This window comes from Eptatretus burgeri, chromosome 10 (genome assembly GCF_056783735.1).
Source record: "Eptatretus burgeri isolate ZD-2024b chromosome 10, Ebu_testis_v1, whole genome shotgun sequence".
In the NCBI taxonomy this organism is placed as follows: Eukaryota; Metazoa; Chordata; class Myxini; order Myxiniformes; family Myxinidae; genus Eptatretus; species Eptatretus burgeri.
The window spans coordinates 22,524,964-22,539,508 of NC_140970.1; the positions used below are offsets into that span (position 1 = coordinate 22,524,964).

The window sequence follows — 14,545 nt, forward strand, 5'->3', positions numbered from 1 at the left end:
TGCCTTTACTTGTCTGCAAGACCTGCTCTATCGCAATTCGTTGGCCCACAAGTGTAGCCCACAAAGCGTGTGCCACTCAAACAATGAGCTCCCTACCCTCTAAAGCCCAAACCTTGCATAGGCCATTAACAAGTAGGCCAAAGGCTCCATCACATCCAATTCTGAATGCCAAGGAAGAGCGAAAAAGATCTTCGCCATGTGGTGAAGACAGCTCCCACTTCTGGCTCGAGCACTGCCATGCATCCATGCCCTCGTCACCCGCCATCTTGCCGTCTTTTCCTTGCTTTGACTGCCACTCCCCGCCTTTTTAACCCCTCTTCCGCACCCCCACCACCCAACCTGACAAACTTTAACCCACCATGGCACAACCCACCTTATCCCTCCAATACAGACCCACCAGCCAAACCCAAATCTCCACAATCACCCTTCACCTACAAGTCACCATAATCATCAATACAATGCATCGGATAAATATTTTGGGAACAAATCTAGTTGAAATCTTGCTGGTAAAGATGGGAGGTTAAAACTACAAGCAAATTCAATCAAAAACCTCAAATTTAGAAATATTCACACAGACAAGCTGATACATTATGTGGTGCAATTGTTTGAAAACTAAAAAGGACAACATGGCAACCATGCCAGGTTTTCTCTGCTCGTCAATCTGTTTTGTGATTCTATTGCCAGAAAGCTGAGAGTCGGTCACAATACATCCGCCGCCATTTCCCGCTGCCCTGTGGCACACACCCTTCTACTTGCAGATCCTACATGAAGAGGCGGCCATTTTGTCCACGTGGCAATTGTAAGAGCTGTGTTGCACATCAACTGTGCTTTTTGGCAAGCAAGGCAAAGGTAAGTTGTTTTTCAAGAAAAACCAAAACATCACAACAAGATTGTGTTTAACCACTCAGAGATGAAGGTTAGGGCCCATATCTTTATCAAGCATTAAACAGTCATTTCAAGAAGGTAGCCGGTGTCAAGTAGCAAGAATACAAAAAGGACAGTCGATTATAAGCAACATGAACGACTCGTAACAACTTCCCTCCATTGTGACAATACCACAACTCTTTTGAGAATCGGGAAGATTTGACTAGGCCTCTTTCCGCTCAAGATGTTTTGCAACCTTGGTATACCATTTTTCGGATAACTGATTTGATCGTGGAATTGCAGTGTGACTGCAATGCGAGGGAGGGGGGACCAATGAAGACGGTGTACCCCCAAAGGCCAAAGCAAACTGGTTATAGGCCTTACCCTTGGTGCACCAGGAGCTATTGTACGGAGAAGTAATTGAATTAAAAAAAATCCCCTTGCACACTCAACACCACAAGCCATCCTATTATTAGTGCAACAACATTTATGTGTTTCTGACGTTGATGTGAAAATCTATGCAACAGATGCACCGCACACCTTTCCTGGATGCTGTTCCCTGGTATTGCCATGTGGAGATCTCTCCATGTCATAAAGTTTCTGCATATACAGCAAAGAAAAAACAATGACCAAGCAAAACAGCTATTTTTCACGGAATATGCCATTCGATTGCACATGCGCTCAAATTTCAAATTTGCCAGTCATGCAAGACGTACTAATTGGCAGACATAAAGGAATGAGTTTGTTTACACTTTGCATAACCATCAGTGTGATTCCTTCATCAAAATGTGAAGGGAAACTACATTTTAAATGCCAGGACACACGAAGGTGGTGGGGGTGGATAAATAAATAAAAACACCTGGAGAAAAACACTCAGAAACCCCCAAACCTGAATTCCAGTGTTTTTCTTTTTCTTTCCAAAAACACATGAAAACTCGACTATCGACGATGGAAATCACCCGACTTAGAGCATCTTCATTTTCCCAAACAGCTAGCTAACCAACGGTCATGGTGGTCAATAAAGTGTAACACGCAAGATTACTCATTAACCATGCAGCCAACCACGCCGGTCGTTGCAAAGTGAAAAGTGAATGATGTCAGACGAGGAAAGAAATCTTAAACCGGTGTGGTTGTGCACAAGAACAGAAAACATAAACACTTTCTCTAGCGAAGAATAGTTATCATGGCATCACATCATAACGCGTTTATATTGGATTTTACAACACACCAGATAACCAGACGTTGTTATGGCAACGTCCAATGAAGACTCGTGACCCTAAAAATGTTTGTTTTGGCAAAACCACAACATTTTGCCTGATTGAGAAGGGTATGCAATGGTGTGATCATAAGAACAACGGCTTGTCCTTGAACAAAGGCCAATGATGGATGGTATAATGAAGTGCAGAACATTGATCGCACATCTGTAACACCAAAGCCACAGGTCAGCAACAACTGTATTTTGTTCTTTATCCCCACAATACAATTGTATTCCGTTCAGAGTTCACATTTTCCGGCGGTCGATCCCCAACAGCCACCTTAAATTTGCTGGACTCACAGAAACTACAACTATTACTACTACTTTAACGGCTCCGGTTGTCCCCACATTGTTGTGGGGTTGGCCGGAGAACCTTTTGGCTTTTGGTTCAAAGCTTTCACGAACTGCTTGGCCAGGCCCGATGTTCATCTGAAGTTGGCAGGAATTTGTAATTTGTTCAAAATGCAGGCGATAACTTGCCCACTCTTCGAAAAGGACACCGTGGGATCTTTAACGTCCACCAACGGTTCTTCAACAGCACCAACGGTGCTGGCAGACAGTTCTTCCAGCCCGATGGCCTTTTGGAGGTACGATGCACACATTGACGAATCGCCCTGCATGCGAAACACCAGGGTGACAGTTTATAGCTGGGTCGAGTTTCAAACCCAGGCTACAAGGTTCAGAGGCAAGTGCGGGCACCTCCAAGCTATCCCGCCAACCCATGGCACACGGCAAAACAATCTAAAATGAAATGAAAAATCTGTTAGGCTACATCTGTATAAACCAGCACCACCATGTAAAAAACACAAATTACCTCGGAAATCACAACACCGACCCCATCTCTTAAAGTACACTGTACGCCAAGTGCTCTAAAAGCTACAATCCCGGGCATCACCCACCGCATTGGAAGTAGCAAACCTCGTCACAATAGCCACGACAATTATTTTTTGAAATTAATCTAAAATTAACACCGAAAAAAATGTCCCAACTTCTACCCTCGTAATACGATGGTATTTCAAGAGAGATACAATGTTCGTGATTTTTAAAAAAAATCCCTGACTATGGTAAAACGGTACAAACTCTTTCACTTTTCATTTCAACATGAGTTTTAAACCAAAACCTATTCCTCCCAATCGTGTTTCAGCAAACAAGGACGAAATACTGCAGTTGATCGTCGTCATGACAAATCACAATCTGTTACGCTTCACACACCTGGACACACCTGGATTACTTCTCATTTTTCCGTGAGCATGACACGACGCAAGCCGAATTACAGTCTTTCTCGATGCACTGTTTGAAAGGTCAGCGATAATGAAAATTACATTCTATGGCTAATTACTGACGGTAATACAATACGTGCTGTAGCTTTTAAACTTGCCGGCAGATAATTTTATCTCTGTTTTACACTTGTATGACAACAATTATCGAGCATAACATTCTCCGTTTAAAAAGTATTTACTTCTGTCTGTAACAACAATCAATTCAAGTAAAACGATGAAGGTATATTTATCATATTTTATGATTCAATAAAACAACACTCAACAGCGATACCAAGCTGTTACAGTGCTGCTTTTGCTTGTAGCAAACTATTGATAAGTACAATGTGTGAGTGTGTGTGCAATATATATATATATATATATATATATATATATATATATATATATATATATATATATATATATATATATATATATATATATATATGTTTTGATGTATCATATTGTGTTACACAGCATTGGTGATGCCGAAGTAGTTTCTTGACAAGGGTTATACTGAGTGGTTTGCCATTGCCTTCATGTATGTAAGTACAGTATGCAGTGCAGTATAACCCTTGTCAGATATATACTGCATACATATATGTGTATATACATGTGTATATATATATATATATATATATATATATATATATATATATATATATATATATATGTACACAGGATAGACATTGTGGTGTTAAGGTTTGCTCGGAAGACATTTGAAAGTACAAACAAAAAGCAAAAGAAGTAATAATAAATAAATGGAGTAGCAGTACAGGTATATAATGAGGTCACTTTGATGTTTGGACCATAACACCGTGTTAAAGATAATCTGTAGGAATTAAGCGGCAAAAGGAAGAGCGTTTCGAACCGGCGGACACCCGACTGGGATATTTGGGACTCACTTTGGTGGTCGTTGGGAAAAGGCGGGAAAGAAATCGTTGTGAACAATCATTACCGGTTGGCTATGGAGAAGGAAGGAAGGGATCAGTGAATTGGTAATGAAAAAGAGTTAATTTATTTTGAGCGGGTACATTTTAAAACGGAGGAGGTACGTGTCGGGCACGGATTTGTAAAGTACGGGACGAAGAACCGGATCGCTGAGACACGGAGTTGCGGTCGCGACTTGTACCTTGCAATGTAAGTTACGATGTGGACGAATAAATGTTTTTGTGCAATCGATACGAACTCGTTGGGTCACGGAGTGGACGGAACACGATTTGCTTGAAGAACCACAAACGTCGGTTACTTGGGAACTGTCCCACGTGAGACTGGACAACAAGCAGTGAGCGTTTGTTTATTGAACTCTGTGCTGCACAAACCTTGTATCTCTCTCTCTCTCTCTACTCGGAATTGTACAAATTTAAAAATCCAATATATACATATATGTCGTGCCAGTATCAGACTTCTGAAGATATAGGGCAAAGTTTTGAGCAAGTTTCTTGACTATGTCCAAAAAGGAAGGGCACCTGCCATGGACGTGCTGGACAGTTGGGTCAAGGTGCGACGAAAGGATAAACTAGTCGAATGTGGCCGTGGTTGGGGGCGACGACCGTGTTACTAATAAATAAAAACCTCCGATCAGGAAAGGCCAACCCCCCCCCCCCCCCGGTGTGCGACAGGCCCGACCCGTCCAGCACTCGTACAGTTTCACCGCAAACGCAGAACGCGCGAAAAATGGGGGATTTTTATTTTAATAATTCTGCGTACCGCAACACCAGGTGTGTGTGTGTGTGTGTGCGTGTGCGTGTGCGTGTGTGTGTGTGTGTGTGTGGAGGGACGGGAGTGGGGGGGCGGTGTGCCAAAGTGAGATCGGTGTGAAAATGGGGCCGAATTGGACTCGTCGGGCTCGCCGTGGGTCCGGCCGCAGGACACACGCGACTCTCGCTCTCTCCGGCACTCTCCGTCACTCGTGTCCGTCTCGGGAAACATGAACAGGAGACGGAGCGAAGGAGGTAAAATGGTTTATGTACGGCGGGCCGCGCGTACTTACTGTACACGGGAGGGTTCCACTCTCGGCACCGATCGTACAGCTCGATGTTCCGGCGATCCGTGTTCTCCACATTTTCCATTTTTTCCCCTCTCGGTAACAAACCCATCCACCCTCCTCCCCTCCCCCCCTTTCAAACTGAAGTCAAAACCGCCCCCCTCCCCCATTTCATCCCGACGGGCGAATGGCGCACTCGTCCACGGACTCCGCTCCCCCTTCTGCGGGCCCCTCTCCCTCCCTGCCCCCTTCCCGTCCGGATTTAGCGACGCACTGTACTGTACGCGCAGCTCGCCTTGGCTCCGGTTCAAGTGCGTCTGGGTGCGGGGAGAGGGTGGGGGCCGTGGTGGGGAGGAGGACTCTCAGGGGGCAGAACAGACCGGCACGGAAAGGAGGGGCCGGTGGGATGGGGTTTATGGGGGTCGCCGTGCGCTTTTGCAGGTGGCGAGGCCTCGAGCCGGGCAACTTTGCGGCGAGTCGGAGCCGCGTCCTCCGTCGCCAAACAAGAGAAAGGCTTTGCCGTTGTGGAGGAAGAAGAGTACAGACGTATGGACGCGGAGGAGAGGGAAAAGACATAAAAACAGACTGACTCCGCTATGCCAACCCCTCCCTCCGGTGTGCCAGGGAGTCGGTGTACGTGTACGCGCCCTCTTCATCGTGCCCGTCTCGTGCTGGACCCTCCTGTGCACCGAGGGACTTGCCTCCGTTGACCCCGAGCGGTTCCACGACCTGAATTGCCCTCCCGGGGCGGTGCCGAGAGAGCGCGGGGGGGGGGGGGCAACAACACAATGTTTGCTCAGTCTCAAGGACCGCTATGGTGGTGATGGCCTCGCTGGCTTCTTCTGGAGTAGAAATAGCCCAAACGGCCGTGTTATCTCGGCCCCGGGCGGGAAGCAAACATTTCGCGCTGTTGACACACGCCGTACCCTCACCTGGCCCCAAGCTGTTTCACCTCGTGCAGGCTGCGGGTCTGCACACGCTCCTCTCTCTTTCCCCTCCTCTCCCTCTTTCCCCTCCTCTCCCTCCATCCGATTGGATGACCTTCGGGCACAGCAAAGGCCGTGTGGACCTGCCGTTCTGGGATTGAAGGGTTGAAACCTTGATGATAGAAGGTGCACGCTAATGATCCCAATGGTCATCAAATTAGGCATTCAATAATCTGAAGGAATTGTTGAGATCTCAACCTCCCCCCCCCCAATTTTCTTTTTCTTTCTCCCTCTCTCTCTCTCTTCCTGTTGAACACCTTTGTGTCCATAACCTCATGGGCACACACTTTTACTTTATGAAACGCACACTTTCTGTGTGCTCACCTTTACTTACACCTTCACGCCGTCTGACGTGTGAATGTACTTTTTACTTCAGTTGTAAAACTTCCTCTGGGGTCCATTCAACTGGAACACTGTCCCACATGCACAGCGATGTCCAATATGCATGCAATAATGATGCGCGCGCGCACACACACACACACACACACACACACACACACACACACACACACACACACACACACACACACACACACACACACACACACACACACACACACACACACACACACACACACACACACACACACACACACACACAGTACCTGTCAGTATAAATCGTGCACGTGTACAAGACATCTCATTTTCACACCTCTTTCCTGAGCCACATCTCACGTGCACACCCACTTGCTCAAATCATTTTGCAGCTTGGTTTGTCACGTCACTCCCTGACTTCCCAGAAGAAGAGTCCAATAATAATGAACGAGCAAGTGTTGGATGCTCGTCTTACGATGTGAAAGCACCAACGAGGTATCTTTTTTCGTGATGCACGAGTCTAAGGTTATTGGTTAAACGATATACGATGGGGCTCGTGGTGAGGTGAGGTCACCGTACTGGCACACCAGAGATTGTTCATCAATTTGCATGTTACTGTCGGATTGCTGGAAAGAAAAACATCCAACTGGCTCGTTAACGACCTTTAGAGAGGACCTCTACATTCTGCCTCACCTGATCTCATCTTTCCGTGATTATATATATATTGGCTTTATGGGCCATTGATCTGTTTATTTTGTCGACAATATGGTGGATTATTCACCCCCCCTTCTTCCTTTCTTTGCCTTTCTCCTTCCAACCTTTCCTCCTAGCCCCCCCCCAGACCCCCTTTTCTCAACTCGGTCTACCTTCCCTTTGAGGCAACTGCACAGCTCTTTGGAGGAAACTGGGCACTAAAATACTGCATTTCCACATAAAGGACAGTGCCCCCATCCAAAACCCCCAAACACAATCCACCATAAAGAAAGAAAAAAAACAAAAAAATTCAGCAACTGCACTCGTTCTCACGCTGTCAGGTATACAACCCACGTATAGTGTACATGGCGGTTAGAGCACGGGCACACATAAACCCGTTATTGCCATCATTTTACATCAGGCGGTTAAACTACAGGTAAAATCCACATTGAGGTCATGGCAAAATGCACGTTCACCTTTCCACAAGCCTGGCCAGAAATACTGCAAAAAGAAAATAAAACAACCAGTGGCTGCGGACAATCCACCTCCAATGGGATGTTTCCTGTTAATATGCGGAAAAGTCTTGGGATTTAAGGACTTCTTAATGCATTGTAAAAGTTGGTGAAACATGTTTTGTCTCTTTATTATAGTGAGCCGCTTATGGAAATGGTGGCCATTGTGAAGTCTTTTACACCCGGTGAGCTTTGCTGCACGCACTGCACCCAGTGCTGGATTGGTGACAGAGTTCCACCCAAGCTATTCAGACGTTACTGTGACGCGTTTTAACGTGTTATTCCCTGGAGGCCGTTAACAGCCTTTGCCCAGAGAAGCAGAAAACCCGGCTGATCCTTTACGAGAAGCTCTCTTTGTAACCAGGGCTCTCGCTATGCACGTTGATTTTCTCATGCCTGTCTCTCTTTACCGATATAACCCTCTGCTCTCCCTGTCTTGCTTTTCTTCTTTTTTAATCTGGACGTAAACCCGGCTGTAATATTCTTGCCAGAAAGTCCATCGAACTTGCCACTCACCTGCTGAAGCGCAATTATAAATGAAGGGTCTCAAAACTTTTCACCCTCAAATTTTCATAACTTCTGGCTCAATTGAGTCACCCCTGAGATTTGACTCACAGGTTTATCCTCACCTGCATATGGTACGGCGTTTTCTTATGCCATGCAGATGAAACCACCAAAGTGGTGGACCATTGTGGCATTTAAATAGTGTCCAATGTGAATTTAAGAGTTTTTGATTTGAACCCATGTATTGCATCTGGTGCTTCTTGCCATGTCTGCAAAGTCAGGATCACCTTGAAGTTTGTGGGCACAGCGTCTTCTTTCTCACTGTACTATGAGCTTCAGGCCTGTCCTTTTTCTTTCATCAATCGGTGGAGCAAGAGACACTTGCCCTACTTGGGAGCTGTTGCTTCACTTGCCTTTTCCACAATCTATCCCTCATGATGTTTTGTGCTCCTTCTATGTAAAATGCATACCCATCAGCAAACGTCTTCATTTTGTCTCTTTCAATTCAGACATAAAAACCCATCTTCTGTCCTCTTCTTCCTACAATGGAGTGCATTGTTCTTTAATATATTGAGCTCTGTCTTTGACCTCAACAAGACTGAAATGATTCCAAAAAATCTCGGCCTTATCTCCATGCAGAATAAATAAAGGAGCTGTGGATAAACTTTTTCAGGTATGATGGCTATCTATCCTGAGTAATCAATGAAGACAGCTTGCTTGCCATTTACCAGGTACTTCCACCACCGAAGGTGGACAGAGGTTATATTTACCTCTGCCTCCGAAGGTGGGCGGAAGTTATGTTTTCAATCCCGTCTGTTTGTCTGTTTGTAAGCAGGAAAGGAGGAGATTGGGACCATACTCTGTGCAGAGCGTTGGTGCTGCCTCAGCAGTCTCCTTGGCTATTGGGCACAATCCTGGACGGGTCGCCACTCCGACACAGTATACCAGCATGCTGGCACTCATTTTACCGACCTCGGAAGGATGACAGGTCGAGTTAACCCCACCTGGTATTAATTCAACAGTTAAGCAGGATTTGAACTCAGGACCCTAGGATCCAAAGCCCACCACCCTAACCATTAAGACAACACTTAACTTCTTGAGATATCCTGCTTACAATGGTTATGGACGGATTCGGACGAAATTTTGTGGACAGGATAGGTGTGTAATCATGACGAATTGATAAGATTTTGGTGAAGATCTGGATTCGAATCTGGATACTATACATCTTTAAGTGATTCTTCACCATTGAGAGAAGCAGATATAATAGGGTGAAAAACGATGTACAGCACGATTTTATAAAAAGTTGTGGATGGATTATCACATAACTTGAATGAGTTGGGTAGGTGACAAGAACAAGGTGATTCGATTTTGGTTAAGGTCCGGATCCAGATACAGCCTATCGGTGAGATACAAAACAAACTGTCCAGTCTGGTGGAGGTATGCGCTCCACTGAGTGCCGTTCTAGTTTCACCCGTCTTGTCTGTCTGTCTGTGAGCAGGATATCTCAAAAAGGTATGGACAGATTCGGATGAAATTTGGTGGAGGTTGGGTGCGTGACAAGGACGAAATGATTAAATCTTGGTGAAGATCTGGATACTATCTTTTCTAAAGTGATTTTTTTCACCATTGAGAGATAGGGCCAAAACAATATAGAGCACTATATCTCAAAACGTTATGGACGGATTCGGATGAAACTTGGTGGACAGGTTGGATGTGTGACAAGGACAAATTGTTTAGATTTTGGTGAAGATCCAGATCTGGATACGAGAATTAAAAAAAATTTAAAAAATGGATTCCTCATCATTGAGAGATGGGGCCAAAAACGATATATAGCACAATATGTAAAAAAATTGTAGATAAATTATGACAAAACTTGGTGGATGAGTTGGGTAGGCGACAAGAACAAGCCGATTATATTTTGGTAAAGGTCAGGATGCAGATCCGGCCTATCAGCGGAATACAAAACAAACTGTTCAGCCTGGCGGAGGTCTGTACTGTGTTTGCCTGTGGCTATGTAGGCCAATCAATCAGAATGATCTGCAATATTCATCGGAATCTGGGTGGATGAACGGGATCCACTGGACTTTCTCTGATGTTGATTGCTTTGTATTCCCTCCTTTTTCTCGTGGCTACTTGGATACGCTTTTCTTCAAAGGAATTAATACCTTTCCTCATGTTAGTTATCCATGAAGGATGGTTTAAAGAAAACTTCCCAGTTCCAGATATAGTTGTCATGCAAAGCTAAAGTATGCTGGCTGAGCATGCTCTATGACAGGACCATTATATTGCAGGATTGCACAATCAAAAGCCTAAACTATAGCACTTTATGCTAAACAATACTTCCAAAACGTTTGCAAAATAGGGTGGCTGGAACGAGATTTAGTTGACCTTTTACCTTCGTTTCATTCTATTGTTGAAGCAATCATGTTTAAAATGCATTTTTTGGGGGGGAAGGATTCTTCAGTATGGCAAGCACATATATCCAAGCATGCGTCTTTTTGCAGATACAGTGTCGTATGTAACAGCAAATCAATTCCAAGCGAGTTTGTCGAATGGTGTGCACCTTGAACCGTAGCTGGAAAATTGGTCTGTGACTCAAAATACATTGCTGTATATTTCTATCAATCTGGTATGACACTTATGATAGGTAAAGACCATACCACTACATACACTTGCACATCATTGGTATGGGAATAAGGCTCTCTTGTGTGGTGTTGCTGAGTTTTGTGAAACTGTTGTACACCTTTTGTATAACATGGCTTGAGGAGTTTCTCTACCTTCAAAAGCACATTGCAACTCAAGCGTCATAAGTTGTGGTTTTGCAGAACCGTTATTTCTCTCCACCCCACTGCCCCCCCCCACCCATTGCAAGGAAAGCGAAGACCTCCTTCACAGTCAAACGTCATCGGAAAAGAAAACAAGAAACGAATTGATGACATGGTAAGATTACCATCCTGCCCTCTATATTTTACAATGTCACTGAAATTCTCTCACTTTGCAGTACCTTAGGGCCCTGTCACACCTTGACGTTTTAGCCAGCGTATGGCAACGTATCAAAATGTATGTAAAACGCTGGCGTACGCTGAACTATTGATGTTTTTAAAAAAGTTTTGGGCATATAATAACGTGTTGGACGTATGCATAACGTATTAGTAACGTACACAGAACGTTTCAATCACATATAGATAACTTATACCAACGAATGCTGAGCGTGTTGTCGGCGTTCACAACCTATTCCCAACGATAGTCTAACTTATGCATAGCGCGCGACAGCGTATCGCCGACGATCACATGGCGTAAGCTATTTATAGGCTGCGGCTTGACGATTTAAATCATAACCGCACTAGACATCGAAGTGTGAAGCCGCTGTCACATCTTGACGTTTTAGCCAGCGTATGCTGACGTATGAAAAATTTGCCGAACCAAGCTGGCATACGTCGAATACGTTATGGGTAAGTTTTGTATATGTTAAAAGCACGCTGGCATACATCGTAGTACGCTGGCATACGCCGAGTACGTCGAGAAATTTTCAGCATGTTGAAAATCTCTCGATGTACGACACATGCTCCGCATACGCTGGCATAAGTTGTAGGCACGTTACGCGATCGTTGACACACGTCGACACACGTTACTTGTACGTTACTCATAAGTCGAAACACGTCAAGGTAATGGTTTGTTCAGTGTTCCAGACTCCCTGTTTTTTTTTCTTTTTCTTCGGTATGACGGTGATGTTGACACTTCGATTTCTAGTGCGGTTATGATTTAAATCGTTGAGCGGCAGCCTATTAATTATAATATGGAATAGGCAAAGCCGAGAAGTGAACGTAGAATTCTTCTTACATTCGCTTCTGACTTTACATAAAACTTGTTCACAACTGTATACTTGCCAACTATACCGTGGTACATGTAAGTGCTGCACAGCTGATGATTTTGACACAATTTCCGGTTACTTCGGCCTGGATTCGGATCAGCGAACAAATAATGTAAATCACGATTAAAAAAATATTTTTTGATGATGCGGGAGATATCTTTAGTAAAATTAACTTTGGGAAAGAAATAATTGAAGAAATAAATAAATAAACGTTCACTTCTAGTCAAGAATAAAAGAAATTAAAAGTTCCGGAAAGAGTTTCAAAATCACTCCCGGTAATGTTAAATACAAAATAAACACTTCCTGTCATGAAAAAAATCACTTTCGGAAGTATAAAATTAACTTTGGGAAAAAAATAATTGAATAAAGAAATAAACACTTCGGGTCATGATCTCCCGGCATGCATCATTCCCCATGAAAAAACCGGAAACAAAAAAAAACCAGAAACAAAAAAACGGAAGCAAAATGGTCATAGCCAATGACACGGATTCACAATTGCCAGGGTATTGTGTTGTTTTTGTTGTTTCCTATTCTCTCATGTGCACACGTCAAGTAATATTCATAAGATAGAAATAAAACCCAATCGTGTTTATACACCCACCGCACAGCGTTTAACAACAACCGGAAGCAATAAGTCATAGCTAACGATACGGATTCCAAATATCCAGGGGTATTGTGTTGTTGTTGTTGTTGTTTCCTATTCTCTCACGTGCATGCGTTAAGTATGAAGCTCACTGCGTTCGCTATTATATCATAACTGCACTAGAAATCGAAGTGTCAACATCACCGTCATGCCGAAAAAGTAACGTACAAGTAACGTGCGTCGACGTGTGTTAACGATCGCGTAACGTGCCTCCAACACGTTACTCATAGGTTAGAAATAAGTTTCGGGTACGCTAAACATGACCTCGACGCGTTTCGACTTATGAGTAACTTACAAGTAACGCGTGTCGAAGACTTGACGTGTGTCAACGATCGCATAACGTGCCTACAACTTATGGCCAAGCGTATGCGGAACGTGAGTCATACGTCAAAAAATTTCAAGCATGGAAAATTTGTCTAACACCTCGGCGTACTACGACATGTGCCAGTGTACAAAGACGTATGCCAGTGTACTACGAAAAAAAGCCAGCGTACTACGACGTATGCCAGCGTGCTCTTAACGTATACAAACTTACCCATAACGTATTCGACGTGTGCCAGCATTTTAGCCAAATTTTGCATACGTCAGGCATACGCTGGCTAAATCGTCAAGGTGTGACAGGGCCTTTAATCCATGAGTTAATAGTTGCAATGTAACTCACACAGGATTGTGAGGTATGATGTCATACTCCATTCTTCCACCCCAAAGTGGTGTATTATGCTAATATAATAACAATGATAATATATCTCACACACACACACACACACACACACACACACACACACACACACACACACACACACACACACACACACACACACACACACACACACACACACACACACACTTATAGTAGATAAGCGAAGATATAAAACAGACAAACAACTGTGAACGCAATGGCAAACCACGTAATATAATCCTTGCCAAGAAACTGCCTCAGCAGCACAAACACTCCATAAAGAGTATGGTAAATTGAATAAAAGAAAAAAAATATATATATATATATATATATATATATATATATATATATATATATATATATATATATATATATATATATATATATATATATACATATATGTCAGTCGACTTCTAATGTAGGGATGGCCTGGACACTCCATTGGCTCAATGCAACATAAATCCTCAAAAAATTATACCAAGATAAAACTATAAGTTAGCAACCAGTCATCCGCAGAGAATTTCTCAACCAATAACACTCATTAAACTTTGGGACATTATCATTGAACTCGAAAAATGAGACCCAAAATTGTCTGTTTGTCAAGCTTCTTCTTCTTTTCTGACAGACTAACTCAAAATTGGTTTAAGCTACGAACTTCGTTTAAACACAAATCTACTGCATTTTATAGTGGAAGGTGCAAACTATTCAAAATTTTAATAGCTCGAAAGGATTCCACGAAAAGTACGCAAAACTGCATTCCTTCGCAAAGGAATAGGAAGGGAACTGTCAATCAATCAGTCAATCAGCCTGATAAGGGCGGGACCGCTAGACACATTTACCCAAGGGGCAATCAGACCTATATGGGTGTGGTTAATGGTGGAATATTGTCAGGGTTGTGTGTCTCTAAAGTACGTACTAATAATACACATGCATGAACTATCGGGGATGCCTCTTCGTGGTGGTTGTACCCCTAACAGAAG

General features: G+C 43.6%; 1 protein-coding gene across 31 annotated transcripts in view; it reads right to left on the reverse strand.

Annotated features, from left to right (window-relative positions):
- LOC147018074 (uncharacterized) overlaps window positions 1-14,545 on the reverse strand; it is a 90,772-nt gene that overhangs the window by 29,337 nt on the left and 46,890 nt on the right. For 7 of the 31 annotated variants that reach the window (XR_015062249.1, XR_015062244.1, XR_015062248.1 and 4 more), the window contains one exon: window positions 1,405-1,464. The exons of 16 other annotated variants lie outside the window; for them this stretch is intronic. Coding sequence is in view for 2 of the 15 variants with exons in the window: in XM_085897404.1 (XP_085753530.1) it covers window positions 1,405-1,464 (60 nt within the window). In the remaining 13 variants the exon portion in view is untranslated. Of the gene's footprint in view, window positions 1-1,404; window positions 1,465-1,753; window positions 2,734-5,368; window positions 5,749-6,294; window positions 6,378-14,545 lie in introns of those variants that run through there. 8 more of the 31 variants (XR_015062263.1, XM_085897397.1, XR_015062257.1 and 5 more) reach the window with 7 other exon arrangements.